The sequence below is a fragment of the Gadus macrocephalus genome, chromosome 8 (genome assembly GCF_031168955.1).
Source record: "Gadus macrocephalus chromosome 8, ASM3116895v1".
Classification (NCBI taxonomy): domain Eukaryota; kingdom Metazoa; phylum Chordata; class Actinopteri; order Gadiformes; family Gadidae; genus Gadus; species Gadus macrocephalus.
The window spans coordinates 7,561,449-7,581,237 of NC_082389.1; the positions used below are offsets into that span (position 1 = coordinate 7,561,449).

Genomic DNA, 19,789 nt, shown 5'->3' on the forward strand with positions numbered 1-19,789 from the left:
ATGGTCTGGTTGGCGACCCCAACGCCGCCGCCGCCGACACCACCGACGCCACTGCCGTCACCGCCGGCACCGGACCCTTCATCCAGGACGAGGATGGAGCCGTTGCCGTTGATGTCGGAGCCCCCCCACACCCAGGGCATGCAGCCCACCTGGCAGAGGCGCGGAGCAGAGGGAGGGGGGCCGAGGTTACAGGGCGGCGGTGGGGAGGTGGTTGAGGATCCCAGTTAACATGCCAGTAGCCACAGAAAGCCAGGGGTTTGAATCCCGCCGTCCCCACTGTGCCCTCGAGCAAGGCACTTAACGCCATATTGCTCCAGGGGAGACTGGCCCTGAAATGATTTTAGTAAGTCGCTTTTTGATAAAAAAAAGTGTCTGCTAAATGGATTAACTTGGATTAACTTGGATAAAAAAATTCAATTACGGTCCCACTTCTCGCAAAAGAGGTGATCAACCTCAAGGAGAAAAATCGGAATACATGAGGGTTACATGAAAGAGTACAACATCAAACACTTTACGACATCCTCTGATTGGTTGTTTCCCAGGAGGTCGGAGAAGAGCCCTACGACGGATGTGTCGGATCGTTGGTCGATTCCCGTAACGCGGTTCCACTCACCACGCAGGCCTGGGCCACGGCGTTGATCAGGAGCACGATGAGGGTACACAGAGCCGTGCGGATCTGGATGGTGAGGCACCCCGGAAAGCACTGATCGAGAACACGGAGAGACAAGTGCGTTACGGGGGGAGATGAGGAGAGCGAACTCACTAAGCCCACCAGGGAGTGCTTCACAGGCAAAATGTAAAAAAAAAAAGGACCAGTAACTTCAAAAAGAAAGAAAAAAAGTAATTACAATGGAGTTCCAGATCGAGGGAACCTTTAGGAAAAGTCGGCCCCTCATAAAAGCTTAAATGAACCTGCGCGCCATTTGGGATTAACTGCAAAACATGGTACTTTCTTAAGAGCTAGCCGTGAGATGGAAAAAAAAACACACATAGTTTTAATCAGCTCCACATAACTGCTTTGAGTCTTGGGGCTGCGTCAGCAGGAAAAAAAGCACCCTCGACATAAAAATGTAAATGAAAGACGTTTGAGTGAAGATTTGATACGAGGCCAGTGGGAGAGGAACCACACAACCAACACAACCAACATCTTTACCTGTACTTTAGTGACGTAGAGGTACATGATACACGCAATTAGGAAACAGATGCAGAAGACCAGGAGGACAAGAATGACCAAACCCCTAAGAAATGGGACGAATAAACAAGAAAAGATAAGTTAGTACTATGGACAGAAGCTCTAATGCAGAACAGTGCAATCTGTGACTACTGACTGCACCCCCTTCTCCTCAAAACACACAGGGCTCACAACCCTTTCACTTTGGCACCAGCCCAAAGCCATGCCAAAGGATCAAATGCCGGCATCTCTTCTCTGTTTTGATCTGTTCTCAATGCTGGCTCGACTTGGCATTTGTATGCATGGTGTAAGATGCTCCCTAAAAGTATTTCACGCTGTCTTTACAAAGCTCAATTAAAGGGGGGATAATGTATGACGAACATGATGCAAATATGCAATCAGATACAGTTAAAGTACTGACATGGTCATGTGCATAGCCTAGAAATGAACCGAAAGATAGACAGACAGGCACAGAGATGAACAGACAGATGTGTGTGAATAGGTGTTCATACTGGGGTATGATGAGAAGGTAGACCAGGCCAAACAGGGCCGCCAGGATCAGGGAGAGGACCACGGCGCTGGTGAAGTACTCATCAGGTAGCTGGTGGTACTACATGGCACGAGAGAGAGGGAGAGCGTTAGGCTGTTCCAGGGTCAGCGATATGGCGTAGCACACCAACACACCACCCCTCTATTGGCTGATTGACGTTTTACTTTGATATAGGTTTCACAAATCACGTTTAAGTTTAAAATTCAAATTTTGGACTTTGATTTTTATTCTTATGCCAATAAAACACAAACAGAGTACTGCATATGGTTTAAAGCAACAATGACACGTGTTCGCATTGAGCTCACTAATGTCTTTGCTTTGTCCACTGAGCTGAAACAATGGCAATCTGGCGCGCACGTGTTTGCAAAAGAGAAAGATCAAGTAACCACTGGTCTCAATCACTCATTCATTCGTTGAAAACACTGGCTGAACGCTACCGTTTAAATCAATGACATTGCGCCTAATGATTTGTGATCACCGCGTCCCCCCCGTGCATAACGTAACCTTTGGAGGGGACTGTATTAGGGGACCGTTGTCGCTCACCCTCTGCTCTCGCTCGGAGCATTTATACATGAGGGTGAGGAAGTTGAGGTCAGCCGTGTCGGACTCGGTCTGCCTGGCCTCGATCAGCCGGCCGATGTAGCGGTTCACCCTGGTCCTGGGGCTGGCCTGGACGGGGTTGGGCTGGTTGGCCTTGTTGCGGTTCCTCAGCTTCTCCGGCGCAGAGCGCATCGCCCGCCGCTGTCCACGTAGAACGTAGAAAGAATAAAATAAGTTAGTCAGCAATCAAACCACATGTTCAGTACCAAAGACATGTCAATCAATCGATATGTCGATTGATATGCTGCGAATAGCGAGCGATATCGCATGCAACAGTCAATTAGAGAAAACGCATGTAACCTTTTTAACAGAGGTGTCACCGTAGGACATGCATCTTATTGAAGGAAAAGGTATACTAGGTGTCCTACGTTGACATCGCCTGAAAAGGGTCTGTTGCAATAACCAGCATTTCAACAGAGATGGCGCTGTCGCAGCGATCTGATGGAACTGTCAACTGAGTCTTTGAACACAGAAGGGTTAATTATTATAATGGTGAAGTTCGGCATGGAAAACAGTGCTGCACTGTCAGTAAACTGCCATTCCGATCTCGCTACCCCAAAATCATATCATCAGAATCATATTTGATCATTTTTGTTGAGGAACAAAAAGCAACACAAACTTTGGAAACTGATGGCACCCACAAGGTCAGAGGAACAGACAGAGGTGTCCTCGTAGGACAAACACAGGCTGAATTCAGTGATGACGCTCTCAACAAAACGGCTGCCCCCGTAAAGAGATTTATTTTCTTTGTTTTTGTATCACGTTGGTCATTTTAATGTCGATTTTAAATGCTCTTACACACTTGATTACATTCCAACTTTATTCCAATCACCAATTTATACATTGCACAATCTTGCTGTGCATTCAATACAATGTAAAGTTGTGTATTTTGTTTTCGAGCTGGTTTGCTAAAGAAGATAATGTAGCTAACAATGAACAACGACGAGCCAATGACATAACACAATCACAAAGACGAAAGGGGACGCTATAAGTGCTACGAGGCAGGAAATGAAATCACAAGTGCCATTCGGAATGCTAGTGTCCGAGGCATCTGGAACACACCATGAAACTAGTGAAGGGAAGTCTACTAGCCATGGTCTACGTTGACAACACTGTAAAAAACGGTCAGTTGCAATAACCAGCGTTTCACCAGAGATGGCGCTTTCGCTGGGATCTGATGGTACTGTCAACTGGCTCTTTCAACACAGAAGGGTTAATGGTGAAGTTTGGCGTAGAAAACTGTGCTGCAATGTTTATAAACTGCTATTTCGAGCTCGCTACCCCAAAATAATCTGCAGAATCATATCTGATGAGGAAAAAAAACAACACAAACTCTGGAAACTGATTATACATTTAAATGATGTCATTGGGCTCACATTTTACTTCATTATGGAATGCACCCCACTGTGTCAAAAATCATCTCAGGCAACCAACGTTAGCATCATCACAATTCATTGGGCACTGGAGCACATCCAGTGAGTTAATGGCAGTATGTGTGTGTGTGTGTGTGTGTGTGTGTGTGTGTGTGTGTGTGTGTGTGTGTGTGTGTGTGTGTATATGAATAATAGTGTATGTGTGTGTGTGTGTGTGTGTGTGTGTGGGTATGTGTGTGTGTGTGTGTGTGTGTGTGTGTGTGTGTGTGTGTATACAAGTTGTTGTGTATGTGTGTGTGTGAATAATAGTTTGTGTGTGTTTATTTGAGCATCTGTGTGTGTGTGTGTGTGTGTGTGTGTGTGTGTGTGTGTGTGTGTGTGTGTGTGTGTGTGTGTGTGTGTGTGTGTGTGTGTGTGTGTGTGTGTGTGTGTGTGCTGGCATCTCAAAGATCATCACTGTCACAGCGGGGTGAGAGTGGGCGGCGTTGGGGGGGGAAGGGGCGTGGGGGGCAGTAACAGTGTGCTCCTGATGAAGGATGAACACACCCCACTGGATATATGGCGACACATCGCTATATCTCTCTCTATATCTCCCCCTCCTTCTCCCTTCCTCCCTTCCCCTCTCCCAGCTCCCCGCTAGCTGTCCTCCGTTCCGGGAGTGGGAGGCATGGAGATGCAGAGATGCAGTCCCGGCAATGCGGCAGCGTCGGGACAGCACGCATCGCAAACACAAGCCTCGCCTGCTAATGCGGAACCTCATATCCTGTTCATTCGCCCCGCGTCGCCCACATCACTCCCCCCCCCCCGCAACCCTGAATGGACGTGTCACCCCTCCGCTTGGACGCATGTGGCGGGAATGAGAAATGACCATTCAGCAGAGAGAGCGAGGGAGAGTGAGAGAGTCAGTGAGAGAGTCAGTGAGAGAGAGAGAGAGAGAGGGCGTGAGTCTGCTTTTTCAGACTTAATCCTGCTATAGCCGCTCCATCTCTCTTGTGGTTTATGTCATGACAATGTTATATAAGCCCCAGATATGGCTGTGATATCATAAGGTGTAGTGGTGACTGCTGTAGTGTATGAATGACTACATAGACAGTTGTTGTCACATACCCACATGAAACATGGATGTGTTTCTCACCCCTCCCCCACCCCAAAAAAAAACAGCAACAACAAAAATGCTGCAATTCCTCCAGCCATACATTTACACACTACATTAACATCACCATCCCAGCCCCAACACAACATGTGCACCGACAGGGCACGCACACATGAACAACACACATCTGGGAACCCGGATTATAATAAGGGTTTTCTAACAGGCCAGTGGAAAGCAGTGCACTCTGGGAGGCACCCACAAGGTCAGAGGAACTCTTTGACACCTCGCAGGGAGGGCCGGCTGTAGCTCTGGCGGGCGTCTCGTCGTCAGGGGAGCTCCAGGAATCATCACATTCACCAGGGCACCCAGGGGTTAGCCACGCAAATCCCCCGTGTGCTTATCCCTTTATTATTATGTCATATTATCTCCTGTACTTCTGTAATAATGTACCCACACGCACACACACACACACACACACACACACACAAACACACGCACACACGGATGTGGGTGTGAGTGTGTGTGTGTGTTTGTGTGTGTGTGCGTACATTATTACTTATGAACGCGCAGGAATGGATGTGCCGAGCCGATACGAGCCACCGATTGAACTGCACCCTCATTCACAAGAAAGGCGTTTCCTCTGAGCTGTAATCATCTTTTGATGCGTTTCGGCGTCGACTCGCATGGCCTTCTGTGGCAGAGTTACATTGTGTGCGTTTGACACGCAAAATAAACAGGAAAAACTGAATGAGAGGAAAAAACCAAACTAGAGGGGGGGGTTGCTTGTCCCGTGTGAGCTGCATTCAATATGAACTGATATGAATACCAAACAGAGGCAGCCACAAACCTTGTCCCCGTCCTCACAGTTCATGACGTTGGAGAAGGGAATCTCAGCCTTGAACATCTTGCGACAGTGCATGAGCTGCACCAGCAAGTAGCACACTGTTTTGAACTTCATCTTCTTGGCCGGTTTGATATCCGAGAGAATCAGTCCCGGGAATATCTGTGTATGGAGAGGAAATGGGAAGAGTGATTAAGACAAGATATGATATATTTTTTTAGCATTCAACTTCTATATATTTGTTATGGATATATAAGGACACATCCATGCACACAAATACACTTATATGCAAGTTTTATATGGACGCATATGCTGGTATTCTTAATAGGATTATAGAACGACGGACTGGACGATATAATGGGATGCATTTGGTCGAATGGAATAAATTCTAAAATGGGATTTGCGTGAATTACACTGAAGAAAAAATAAGCCAATGTCAGAAAGCGCTTCCTGTGCACCAGTGATTAAAGTCAATATACATAGAATGAGTTGAAGCCTTATCGTCTCTCTCTCTCTGTCTCTCTCTCTCTCTGTCTCTTGAAGTCCTGAGTCTTGATGAAGCCAAAACACCAGCTCTATTTAGCGGATTAACAAAGTCTTCCCACATAAACACAAGAGCGAGAAAGAGTGAACAAAATGAGTGCAACTTGGATGCGACGGTAGGTTCAGGCAAGGATGGGTGCATATCCTACATGCAAGGTCTTATCTTGCATAACGTGAAAACCTGCCACAAAGTAAGTATAAGCAGGGGGGGGAGACAAAGGAAGGGCTGATGAGCTGACACAGAAATAGGGCTAAAGCCCCCTTATGTTTATTTATTTATATATATATATATATATATATATATATATATATATATATATATGTGTGTGTTTATCAGAGAGAATCTTTGCATGTTAACAATATTACATATGTTATTCATTTTTTTTATTCTGTATCAGTATGTGTGTGTGTGTGTGTGTGTGTGTGTGTGTGTGTGTGTGTGTGTGTGTGTGTGTGTGTGTGTGTGTGTGTGTGTGTGTATTTGTGGGGGCACATGTCCTGTAGGGACTGGGTAAGCTGGTGAAAGTGGAAGGATTTCGGGTGAGAGAATGAGCTAGGGGCTGTTTACCAGCAAGCCCTTCAAGTAAATCACATGCTATACCAGGTTCACGTGAAGTTCATTTCACAACTGCTTTTAACACCCTGACAACTTTCAGGGGCTTTATGGAAATGACAGTGAAGAGAAGCAGGAAAGTGGTTGGAAGAAGAGCGATTGACATTGCATTGGGGCGTCGGACCAAAGGCGGGGATCAAACCTAGGCTGCTACAAGGCTTGAAGGTCGGGCCACCCAGCCGCCCGATGCTCTACTCTAATCAGCGCTTCTGTTTCAGCTTCTGCTTTGGACGTTAATAGTGTGGTATTACATTGCAGGATGATACCTTCCGTCGGTGCGATGGCACGATGAAGAACGTTTCGATCTCGTGCTTGAGAAGGAAGGCGTTCCGTTCATGGCCGTTGCCCGGCTCCACCTCGTAGTCTCCGTTGAGACACTCCAGGGTGGCTTTGGTGATGTGGACTTTGCTGTGGAACAGGAGCACACCGAGATGCAGAGTCAGTGGAACTCCGTGGACTGATGATGTGTGACGCTCCCCTGCACCCCCTTTTGGCCATAGCTGTCACTACAAGGGGCAGGGCTCGGCCTCAGTATCATATGGACCTAATGACTACACCTGAGTACTGAGGGTGGGGTTATATAAGCTTGTTTGAACTTTTCTTCAGTTAGTAGGCACACTTTCGGTTGATGCAGGCACTCTACTGCTTTATTCTTTCACATGGGCACTTTCTTTGTGTTATCTAATTATTTCCCCACTTATCCTTGCCCTTAAACTAATTATCCCTAGATATTTTTTTTCACCTTGTTTTCTACCATTTCAAATAAATTACCTTTTTGATTTAAAAATCAAATCAAATTGAATTCTGCCTACATGCTATGTAGCTGGCTGACAAGCTATGTAGCTGGCTGACATGCTATGTAGCTGGCTGACATGCTATGTAGCTGGCCAGTCTAGTGAGGACCTCATGACTAACCCAGGGAGTCCCCCAGCCTCCATCACGTTAGCCAGGGTGACGTCGTTGGACCACACGTCGTACTGCCACTTCCTAAGGCCCAGCACGCCACACAGCACACGGCCTGTGTGCAGGCCCACGCGCATGTTCAGGTTCACCTCTGTGGCCTCAGCCACCGACCTGCAGTGGGAACAGAGATTAGGAAGTTGTATGTTTTAAGTTGTGTCTCTAGTGTGCGTTGTTGTAGCCTTGTGAGGCCAACTTGGCCTTAAAATTCTGTTTTTTTTTTTCTGCAGATCAGTAGAAGCTTCAGTTGCTGCCCAGCATGACATGGAAGTGCAAGCTTGGATACCTGGATTGTTGTTGGCAAAATGTGTGTTGGGGTACATGAAACATTCAACGTATCATCTTGGTTAAGTCACCATTCGTTTTATAGGCAACTTGTTTTTGCACAGAATAAAAGCAAATCAATATAGCACATAAGATATTTACCAGGATGTCTGAAAAATAAATGTCTAATGGAAGCTGTTTGTCTACAATGGACATTTGCTATATAATCAGATTTAAATGAATCAAACAATTATGAAGATAATCATAAGGAGTGGGGATGAGGATGTTAAATCCCAAAGCAACAAATGATCATTTAGCTCTCTTAGTTTACATTAGTACTGAGCTGTGCGCCGTCTTTATCTTGATTGGTCTGTTGTGTGTGATGCAATTCGGACGGTTATTTATATATTTAAACCAATGACCGTTTGTCCTCCAAATACCTCCTGCGAAGCATTGGCTCGCTGTTCCCTGGTGATAAGGTTATAGCCTGAGTGTGTCCCGCCTCAGCGTGTGTACGGATTGTGCTGAAGATTACCCTCTCCTTGCCTTTCAGTTTATGTAAGCAGGGCATTTCACGCTTTTTTTTTTTTGTTGTTTTATTATTAGTATTTAGCAGAAGCCTTCTTGCCAATGTATTCTTGCATGAGAAATGCAAACCAGATGATTTCCTGAGAAAGTATGTCAAGAAGAAGAGAAGATTTTCTCCATGACCTCCGTCGATCTCGGGTCCAACCACCTAATACAGCAGCCAATCAGAGCATTGATTTATCAACATTAAATCTTTATGATGCAGGGCTGGATTACTTAATTAATCTAACAAATTATGCGTTGTATACTCGGTAATGGTTTCCTGAAGAGCAAATAGTATGTTGGCCTAATTGCTAATCAATTGTGAAAAATGTGACTTCATTCTTTCAAAAAGATGTCATTCTTTGAGTGTGTGCCAAAGTGCGTTGAGCGCTTTTCACTGGGCCTGGCTTCCCTTTTGTTAGCCTCTCGCTTCAGGTGGCCGGCCTCTGTGTGACCGTCATGTCCTCTGACTCGGCTGTTTTTGTTTCCCTGCCTCTTTTTCCCTGGAAATCCATCAACCTTTTTTTCCTCCCACAACTGGCTCAGCGTCCGGGACGGTCAACCACTCCGTTTTCATCGGTGCTCCTCGCCTCATCGGGAGACCAGGAGAGCGTGGGGCTACGACATGGCTGCGATGAGCGTGGATGTGTTGATAGGATCTGTTCGGTGGTATTAGGGACGGCTGGCTGGGCAGCGGGTCTCTCTAGGGCCCTGTCACTCTCCATTGATTATGATACACTACCGTCTGCTATTATCTCAGCCCTTTGGCTCGTGGCAATGAAGAGATATTGAATCAGTTTCAATGTGTAATATATGCGTTACATGGCATTACATAATTTTTTGTTTAGTTGAGTGTATCGTCTCAGATGATTGAAAAACAGACTTAAAAAAGATAGGCAATATTCATCATAGAGCGTATATAAAAAAGGCAATATTCATCATAGAGCGTATGCATTACATTGTATTACATATTTTGTAATGCAGAAGATGTCTTGCATAAAGATGGTCTGAAGATTAAGTACTGAACACTATCATGCCTCAGATGTAAAAGGAGTCGGTTGGTTGGTTCCATTAGTTGGGTGAACACATAATGGGTTACCCTGTGTTAATGGTTATGTAGAGTAGAACAATTAACAAAATTGTAGTGAAACAGGACAACATGATGTATGTCATACTATACGACACATTAAACAACCATACAATTAAATAAATAAAATACATTTTTTAAACATGATTTGCTTAACCAGTTGATTGATTGAAAGCACATATGAGCTTGATAACCGTTTGAACATGCACAGTATGAATTATGGTGGCAATCGAATATCTATGGTATGGTAGCATCATTTTTTCTCAGTATCTCTCCATCAGGGGTTTAAAGAGTAAATGTAATTGTAGATGGCTTATTCCACATGTGCAGTTGGTTCCCACAAAAGGTGGGAACAAAGGTAAAGCATATTTCAATTAAAAAGGTGTCGCAGAACATGGAGAGGGTGTTATGTTGCACCTTTTCCCTCGACTTATATTTAAGTGAATGAAGTCAGATTTTATAATATCTATCTAATTACAGTATATACAAAAATATAACTATTCTTAGCTTTGCTGTATCTCCATCATTCATTGTTTCTCTCCCTTTTTATAAATATACGAAAGAAGATCATATGAAAGGCAAGCATGTGCTTAGATGTCTTAGAAAGCATATTTTTCCATTGACTTTTTTCGGAGTCTAGCGACTGCAATTCATCATTTATTATGTGTTGTGGGATCCGCACAACAGCAGATCCGACTAAATTTTTCACTAAAAGGAAATGTCTTATTTAGGACTACGATTAATCTATTCATTTCAATGAAGGCGAGCTTTGACTGCAAAAAATGAAATCCCCACATAAAGGGGCAGATTTATTCCTGAATGAATGTGTAAACGTCTCCACACCACGCGACTGGTGAGCGCTGACACGGTATTGGTTAGGAACTTAAAGAACTCACGTGATGGTATCAATCATGTCCAGGCCCATCTCCACACAACAGTGAGCGTGGTCTGTCTTGGGTTGTGTCAGGCCGGATACACAGTAATAACAGTCCCCCAGAATCTTAATCCTCCGGCAGTGATTCTCCTGTCAGTCATAAAAACAGTGATAGGTTGGTTAGGCTAGACACTCAGCGAGAGATACGTTCATAGAAAGATTCATAGGACTAGATACGTACATGTAGATCTACATTCGTAGACCTAGGTTAGTAGGCCTAGATATAAACATAGATAAATAAAGATTTACTTGCATAGGCCTAGATACATATATAGGGTTATATAGACTCATGGATACATACATAGATACGTAGTGTACATTATCCAATACACCCACACACACACAGACGCATACATAGACACACTCACACAGACGCATACATAGGAATTCTCTCAGGTAAGTAGTATTCCATGTGCTTCAAACTTGATCAAACATCTCCAGTCTAAGCTGTGCTTAGACTAATCATATACATTTGCAACATTATAACCAGCAAGCCTCTCACCCAACAACATACCAAATTGAAATCAATCTCTCTCTCTCTCTCTCCCCCCTCTCTCTCTCTCTCTCTCTCTCTCTCTCTCTCTCTCATCACATGTATGAGGTGAGTCACGGTGGCTCTCCAGGGACAATAAGCAGGGGCATGAGGGGAAGAAGCATAAAAATATAACTACATTATTAGAAGGATGTGAGCAAAGACGTCTGTTTAAGTATGGAGAGAGAGAGAGAGAGAGAGAGAGAGAGAGAGAGAGAGAGAGAGAGAGAGAGAGAGAGAGAGAGAGAGAGAGAGAGAGAGAGAGAGAGAGAGAGAGAGAGAGAGAGAGAGAGAGAGAGAGAGAGAGAGTACCCAGGACTCCTTCTCATAACCCACTCATTGTTCCCATGGAGGTAATGTGATCTTTCCAGGGCGTGGGGGGGGGGAGGGAGACGACTCCGAATTATGCACACGGGTGGGCACAAGACAAGACTGAGGTCTATTTTTAACAGGCAAGCCTGGCGAGCTCAAGGAGGGAGGGGAAGGAAGTCGGGACAGACAGGCGTCAGGAGCTAGTTAGCGGCGCCGCCAGCAGTTTGTGCCGTGTCATCAAGCTACACGCTGTTCCCCGCCGCCTGGCTGAACGCTCTTCGGGACGCGGAGCGGGGGGCGTGGGACCCCCCCTACTTCTTACGACAAGTGTCCGTCTTTCTCCTACAAAGATAGTCGAGAGAAGGTCACTGCTTGACCCACCAGAGGAGACAGCGATTTGTCACACTCCGCAGACATTGCTGCGGTCTGTGTTAGCCGTGCGGTCATAGGGGCTTTAAATATTGTTATCTCTCCGGTGAATTGTCTCTAGCGTATAATAAGTCAAGTGGACGACTAGAGTCATCCCGTCATTTATGTGTGGTCATTGATCTAATTGGTATCCACACGTGTGTCGATCTATGGCGGTGGCCACGTTGTGTAGATCTAGGCTGGGGCTGCCTTCTGGGTTGAAATACATAACACATAACAGACATAGACATACTGTATATACTCGCAAACACACACACACACCACAGACGCACACACACACACACACACACACACACACACACACACACACACACACACACACACACACACACACACACACACACACACACACACACACACACACACACACACTAAACCATTTTAATGTAAATGTCAGGGTGGAGGAGGGGTCTGCCAGGGGTGGCTCAGTTCATGGCGGCGGACCACCAGAAGAGGGATCGAGGCTGGGGGGGATGAAGCCCCGGTGCTTACAGGGACTCCTCCTCTGCGCTCCTCGAGTGCTAATCTGCGCTGTGAGGGCTTAGGCGCTGATTCAGGTCCAAGAAGGATTATCACTGGTCATGTGACTCCGCTGGCAATCTGTGTGGTCACCAGCATCAAGCAGACAGAAGGTCGTCGCTGGCGGTATGTGGGCAGCGCTTTCAACCTGAAACACGTTTGCCAATCGCATCGTGAGACCATTACTCATCTGCACAAGTTCACATTTGCTGGTTCACCATGGACGCCGCATCCAAAAATGTGTAAATGATAGGACCGATTGGGAGGGAGTTTCAGGTCACCACAATCCCTGCAGTCTGGGATGAATTTCTAAAACAATGGCAGCGTTTGAGGAAAGTGTAGCCATCAACGGAGCAGTGGAAACTGATTTATATGAAATAGACTGAATAGCGATGTTATGACATGAAGGGACATTTGCACAGAAGACTTTTCTCAGAACAGAATATGTTATTGCTTTACTTTCGACTGAAAGGCATGGAATGGGTGACTGCTTGTCATTGAGAACACTCTACCTACGTCTTGGCTAGTCAGCCATAAAGAGAAGAATTAGGAAAGCACATATAGACGGAGGAAGGTAGTAGGTGGATACTTAAGCACTTAACTTAGATAAATGGACAAACAAATCAAATTGGAGTCCATTTAATTGAATTCCTGCTTTAGTGTCATTGAAATCGCATTATTCCAAATGTGAGCTCCCTTGTGACTTGTTTAGAGGATAATTTGCCTTTCCTCGGAAAACTGTGTTCAGAATGCCGGCACAACCACCGACAGCTAAGGGTCCTGAAAGCAGTAGGGATTTAGGCTTCTGATCCTCGCAATAAGAGAATAATGGCCAACACAGAAGCCTGATATCATGGACCATCTCTAATGCTCCACTAAAGAACCCATTCCATAATATCAAATCCACAATCTGTAATGTTAATGCTGCCCTCAGGGTCATGTTTTGGGACGTAATATACATTATTGAACCAATTACCTTAATCTATCTAAAGTGGATTCATAGAGGTAACAAATAAATCAAATCAAGTGCGCAGAATAGGATTTATGGAGAGTGATATGAATCAGACTCAGCGATAACATCAGCCTTCATTAACTGATTAACTGAACGTCAGCCCGTGCATCCAACATAAACCAAAGCACCTTTGGATAAAAGTGATGATTAGTCTTACATCAGTAATCATGGGAGCAGTCTGGGGTGAAGCACCCTGCTCCAGGATGCTTCAGGTAGATTGCAGGCATTAGGGTACAACCCAGTCAAACACCTTAACCTATAGACTATACAATAGGCTCGCACTTACTAGTTGTTGTTGATGGTCTCGTGCACACTTTTATGAATAATGTTTTTTTTATATGTGCGCAATAAATTATAAGTAAGGGATTAATTCCTGATAATGGATACCTCGAAGGGCATTATCCCGCTTATACCACGGTCACCTGCCAAAGAAAATAAATTAAGACCATTTTCATGCGTTTTACAACCCAAATATAAAGTTTTTCACAAGCCATAACTTTGTTTCCCTGGTAACGCCTGAGGGTTTGACTAATTCCTTGAACAACCATTACCCGCCCGTAAGGTTCTTGTGCAACGGATCGTTGTTCACTACTCCAGTAATTAGGACGGACCTTAGCTACGACTTGGCAACGGGAGGTATTCTAGTCCATCGGCTTTGACTGCGTTCCCGTTGCTATGGTTACTCATTTTTGAGACAGGCTGATACGATACCCAGCTAGCGCATTAATTGAGAAGGGTGGACAGACAATTTGACTGGAACTACTTAGCAGGTGTCTGTATGTCAGGAGTTAAGGCACACCCTGCAGCCAATCAGAATCGAGCATTCCCCCAGACGTGGTATAATTCATAATATTGAATACGTGTCTGTCTGTCTGTCTGTCTGTCTGTCTGTCTGTCTGTCTGTCTGTCTGTCTGATTACTGAAGTGTTGTATCTATCTATCAATCTATCTATCAATCTCTCAATCTATCGATCTATCGGTCTCAGGGAGACGGGGAGGCCTCTCGCTCTATCGGTCGGGGAGGCCTCTCTCCTTGGTAAGCAGAGGAACAGCTTTGTGCATTTTTGAAAGCGCGTCGAATCAGAGACATCCTAAAAATGGAAGGACGGGTTCTGGGAAGGGGAGCGCAGCGAGGAGCCACCGGGCGTCACAGACACCGTCTGGAGGAGGTGGGCTGAAGCACGTCAATCAAAGAGCGGGAAGACAAGGAGCAGGGGAGGAAGGGAGACACGGTGCGAGGAGGCCGTGGGAGGGGAGCCCAGCGGAAGGGGAAGGGGTAGGGGAGAGGAGAGGAAGGGGTAGGGGAAGGGGTAGGGGAGAGGAGAGGAAGGGGTAGGGGAAGGGGTAGGGGAGAGGAGAGGAAGGGTTAGGGGAAGGGGTAGGGGAGAGGAGAGGAAGGGTTAGGGGAAGGGGTAGGGGAGAGGAGAGGAAGGGTTAGGGGAAGGGGTAGGGGAGAGGAGAGGAAGGGGTAGGGGAGAGGAGAGGAAGGGGTAGGGGAAGGGGTAGGGGAGAGGAGAGGAAGGGTTAGGGGAGAGGAGAGGAAGGGTTAGGGGAAGGGGTAGGGGAGAGGAGAGGAAGGGTTAGGGGAAGGGGTAGGGGAGAGGAAGGGGAAGGGGTAGGGGAGAGGAAGGGGAAGGGGTAGGGGAGAGGAAGGGGAAGGGGAAGGGGTAGGGGTAGGGGTGAGGAGAGGAGAGGAAGGGTTAGGGGTAGGGGTGGGGAGAGGAGAGGAAGGGGTAGGGGAAGGGGAGAGGAGAGGAAGGGGAGAGGAGAGGAAGGGTTAGGGGTAGGGGAGAGGAGAGGAGAGGAAGGGGAAGGGGTAGGGGAGAGGAGAGGAGAGGAAGGGGTAGGGGTGAGGAGAGGAGAGGTGGGGAGGGGGAAGAAGGGGGGAGAGGAGAGGAGAGGGGAGGGGAGAGGAGAGGAGAGAGTAAACAAAGAGGGGAGGTGAGGAGAGGAAGGGAAATTACTGGAGGGAAGAGGAGAGGAGAGGAAAGGGTGAAAATCCTTGTGATGCTCTACCATATAATAAATGTAAAAAATATGTATCTATATAAAAAAGGGGCACAGAGGGCATTCACAGTCTCTCTCTCTCTCTCTCTCTCTCTCTCTCTCTCTCTCTCTCCTTCCTTCTCTCCTTCCTTCCTTCCTTCCTTCTCTCTCTCTCTCTCTCTCTCTCTCCCTCACACATACACACACATTCACAAAAACAACACATTGAAACCATAACCGTTGCATGATTAACGGTGAATAAATGAATAACACCTCATGTGTTGTGTGTTGAAGGTGCGTATAAAATATATACACATTCAATGTGAAGCAGAAAGAGCTGCAATATCTGGTCCTGTTGCATTTTTTCCAGTCCAGACTTTCAACCGAAATCTAAGCTTTCTACATTTTCAGCGGCCTCTTCCTTTTTCAGATAACATCCATGAAGAGAACATACGGCCCCAAGACATTTTAAAAGGTTAAAAGGGAATGTCAGATGTGTTCAAAACTAGTACAGAGACTCTGAGTTAATCACAAGGTTCCTGAAGAGGAACTGTGTTGTGTACACAGCTGTAAGACCTAGGGGAGAGGGGGAAGGGGGAGGGAAGGGGAAGGCAGGAACGTGAGAATATGGGAGGAGGAGGAGGAGAAGAAAGTAAAGGAAAGAAAAAGAGAGAGGTTAAAGAAATGAGCTAAGGGTAGAGGAGAGGAGAGGAGAGGAGAGGAGAGGAGAAGAGAGGAGAGGAGAGGAGAGGAGAGGAGGGAAGAGGAGGGGAGAGGAGGGGAGAAGAGAGGAGAGGAGAGGAGAGGAGAGGAGAACGAATGAGCGGAAAGAAGAGGAGATGAGAGGCGAGGAGCGGAGAGGAGAGAGAGAGGAGAGGAGAGGAGAGGAGAGGAGGGGAGAGGAGGGGAGAGGAGGGGAGAGGAGGGGAGAGGAGAGGAGAGGAGAGGAGAGGAGGGGAGAGGAGAGGAGAGGAGAGGAGAGGAGAGGAGATGAGAGGCGAGGAGCGGAGAGGAGAGAGAGAAGAGGAGTAGTTGAGGGGAGATGAGTGGAGCAGATGACAGGAAAAGATAGGAGGGTGAATGAGAGACAATAAAAGGAGAGGAAAGGAGCAGGGAAGGAGGGAAAAGGAGAGGCGGGGAATAAGAGAGGAGGAGGAGGAGGAAGAGGAGGAAAAGGAGGAAGATAATGTGAAAGTAGGAAGAGGAGGAGCGAACATAAAAGGAGCAGGGAAGGCTCAGGGAAGGAGAAGAAAGAAGCAGACCCACCGGGATAGAACAGTGTGTTCCTGGCTGACTACCCCCCCCCTCCTCCGCTCCCTTCCTCCCCCCCTCCCTCCCGCCACTGACATGTCTAAAGAGTGGACAGGTGGTATGGGGGGGGGTGATGAAACAGCACCCATCGGACATGAGGCATCACCAACTCCTCGTCTGGAGAGGAGCCGGGGAGTGGTGGGGGGAGGGGAGGGGGGGGGGGGGAGTCACAGACATTGCCACTTCCTGCCACCACGCATCAGATGACATGGGCCCTGGACCTAGGCTCGGCTCTGCTGTATGATGCCCGAATTAAAACCTGAGGGTAAAGTTAGAGCGGAGATGATGGGCCTGAGCCAGACAGATACAACCCCAGGGGCAGCACAACGGGGTGTCAATGAATGTCAATATATAAATATATATACAGTGTACTGTGTATATATATCAAAATATACATGTGTGTGTGTGTGTGTGGATGACCCATCACATCACTGCATTATATATTAATATAAATAAATATATATATATATAATGTGTGTGTGCCTGTGTGTGTGTGTGTGTGTGGATTTAACATCTCACCACTGCACCATATATCTGCTGCTGTGTGTGTGTGTGTGTGTGTGTGTGTGTGTGTGTGTGTGTGTGTGTGTGTGTGTGTGTGTGTGTGTGTGTGTGTGTGTGTGTGTGTGTGTGTGTGTGTGTGTGTGTGTGTGATTGGAGGAGACACTGCGATCTCAACACTGCATTACCGCTAGACATTCTTCACCGGGAGATAATACAGTGCACAGGTGTTGGTTGCTGTGAAATGAAGTGTCCCCTCTTGAGACGAGCGGTGCGTTTGTGTTGCGGTGCATCTGAATATCTTGTACTTTATACTCTGCTCTGACCAATCGCAAGCAGAGGTTCATAAAGACATAACAGCTTCATGGTGTGATAAAGAAAGAGATTGTTGCATGTCTAAATCTGGCTATAGTGCAAGCTGGTCCAATGTATTTATACACATGTATAGATGTTTAAATATGATGATCAATTCATGGAAAGTGACAACGATAGCATGGCGTTAGGATGAAAGATAAAACCAATGATGAATCGACGAAACACAGGTGTCTTCTGGTACACAAGGAGGAAAGATTTGCACACACGACGGTGTGTGAGGCACTTAAAGTGATTTACAAGCCAGCGCATGTAAACAACACGCTCAAAATAGAAATAAAGTCCCAAATAAATAACGCTCTAAATAAAGTCCCAGAGAATGTTCTATGAAAGCAAACAAACAAATAAATAAATAAAGAGTTGGTTGTAATCCAGCGGCTTAAGGGATTTGATGGGCACATGTGCGGAGTGTAAGTAATAGAAACCAGATTACATGTTGGGCCTGGCAACCCCGCATGGTGAGCCACACAACGGGGAGGGGGGGGCTCGACCCGGTCGCCCCTAAACACAGATCCATGCCTGACCCAGACGCCAGGGTGGTGGTGTTTGGACTGCATCCGTAGGGGTCCGCTCCGTCACCCATAAGGTGAGGCCAGCTGACCCCTTCCTCCTCTAGTGCCTGCTGTCCTTTACAGTCTTTTAATGGTGGAATGGAACGTTAAAGCTGCGGTAGGTGAGATTTCAGAGTTGCCATGAGAGAGAGCAGAAAAGAGAGAGCAACCCAAAACCCTCCACTCGCAAAGTTTCTCTGCCTTAGAGAAGGCTGGCAGTCAGACACCTGGAGATAATCAAGATCACCAGGATTGGATTCCGTCGAACCAATCAGGAAAGAGATGTGTCAGAAATATTGTTGTTATTGTTCAATTGTTTCATGCAGAGACGTAGTCAACCAAAACAGATATTCTCCCCGGATTTCATTCACAAATAGCTAACGGATGGCTTTGCCGTGTTTCTGACCGATTACACTCAAATAATAGCTCTTCAAAAGTACCTCCACCCGCCCTTGAAGGAAAACAACGAACCAGCTAACCTCACAATTCAATAATCAAAGCAAAGTCCTACAGTTAGCAGGGACTGATATGACAGCGTGGACGGAAATAAGGACAGATGGGAGTTGAGCCCAATGGTTCCCCCGAGCAAGCTGAGGCTCCAAGGCTGAGCACAGCTAAGCTAGCCCCTTCACGCACTTCATGACAGGACGCGTGTGGCCCTGTGTGTGTGGTGTGTGTGTGTGTGTGTGTGTGTGTGTGTGTGTGTGTGTGTGTGTGTGTGTGCGTGTGCGTGTGTTTGAGGGAGTGTGAGTGTGTGTGTGTGAGTGTGTGTGTCTGTGTGAGTGTGAGTCAGTGTGTGCGTGTGTGTCTGAGAGTGTGTGTTTGTGTGCGTTTAGGTGTTTGTGGAGGCGACAAAGTTTAGCCCCCCTCCCGAGATAAATCTTGCGGGATTAAACAGCCTGACAGCGCTTCCTTCAAACGAAGGCCTGGTTGATATTATTAAAACGTCATATCGCTCTTCCCACACTGTGACAACATGCTAAGCCACAGCAATCAGTGCTATATTGGTTATCATCAAGCCCACCGCATATATGTGTGTGGTATGCAAATGTATACACTGCGCACATGCTTATGCTAACAGATACACACACAAACACACACACACACACACAGGCGCCCATACCCATGTCTTCTGAAATATGAATTCCCCACATATGCATTCACCCACATATCCACCCTTACTTTCACAGACACAAACAAACACATGTGCGCGCGCACACACACACACACACACACACACACACACACACACACACACACACACACACACACACACACACACACACACACACACACACACACACACACACACACACACACACACACAACTCTTCGAGAACAAATATCCCACACACAGCTCGCATTAGACATGACGATGCAAACAGCTATAAGGGGGTGGGGGGGGTTGGAGGGGGTTAACAAGTTATTCAACGGGGAAGGCCTTCATCATTCAGTCAGTCGGACTCACCGTGGCGAGTTCGTCAAACTTTCCAAACAGCTCGTTGAGCAGCTTCACCAGCTCTTGTGCTGTGCACTGGGACGCCAGGCTGGTGAAGCCCACGATGTCCGCAAACAGGATGCTGTGGGTGGAGGAGCAGAGGAGGGGACGGGTTACATTCATAGATTCATGCACGGGAACAGGGTATTTTTAGTTTTTGTGTGTGT

At 46.6% G+C, this 19,789-nt stretch overlaps 1 protein-coding gene across 1 annotated transcript in view; it reads right to left on the bottom strand.

Moving 5' to 3' along the window:
* adcy1b (adenylate cyclase 1b) overlaps window positions 1-19,789 on the bottom strand; it is a 26,145-nt gene extending 6,356 nt beyond the window's left edge. Inside the window, exons 1-10 of the mRNA XM_060058541.1 lie at window positions 19,593-19,789; window positions 10,562-10,689; window positions 7,700-7,858; window positions 7,051-7,192; window positions 5,635-5,790; window positions 2,265-2,462; window positions 1,684-1,781; window positions 1,154-1,238; window positions 614-703; window positions 1-149 (exon numbers count right to left, since the gene is read on the bottom strand). The exon at window positions 1-149 is cut by the window's left edge and continues 174 nt beyond it. Of these exons, the coding sequence (XP_059914524.1) occupies window positions 1-149; window positions 614-703; window positions 1,154-1,238; window positions 1,684-1,781; window positions 2,265-2,462; window positions 5,635-5,790; window positions 7,051-7,192; window positions 7,700-7,858; window positions 10,562-10,689; window positions 19,593-19,745 (1,358 nt within the window). The 5' untranslated portion in view covers window positions 19,746-19,789. The remainder of the gene's footprint in view (window positions 150-613; window positions 704-1,153; window positions 1,239-1,683; window positions 1,782-2,264; window positions 2,463-5,634; window positions 5,791-7,050; window positions 7,193-7,699; window positions 7,859-10,561; window positions 10,690-19,592) is intronic.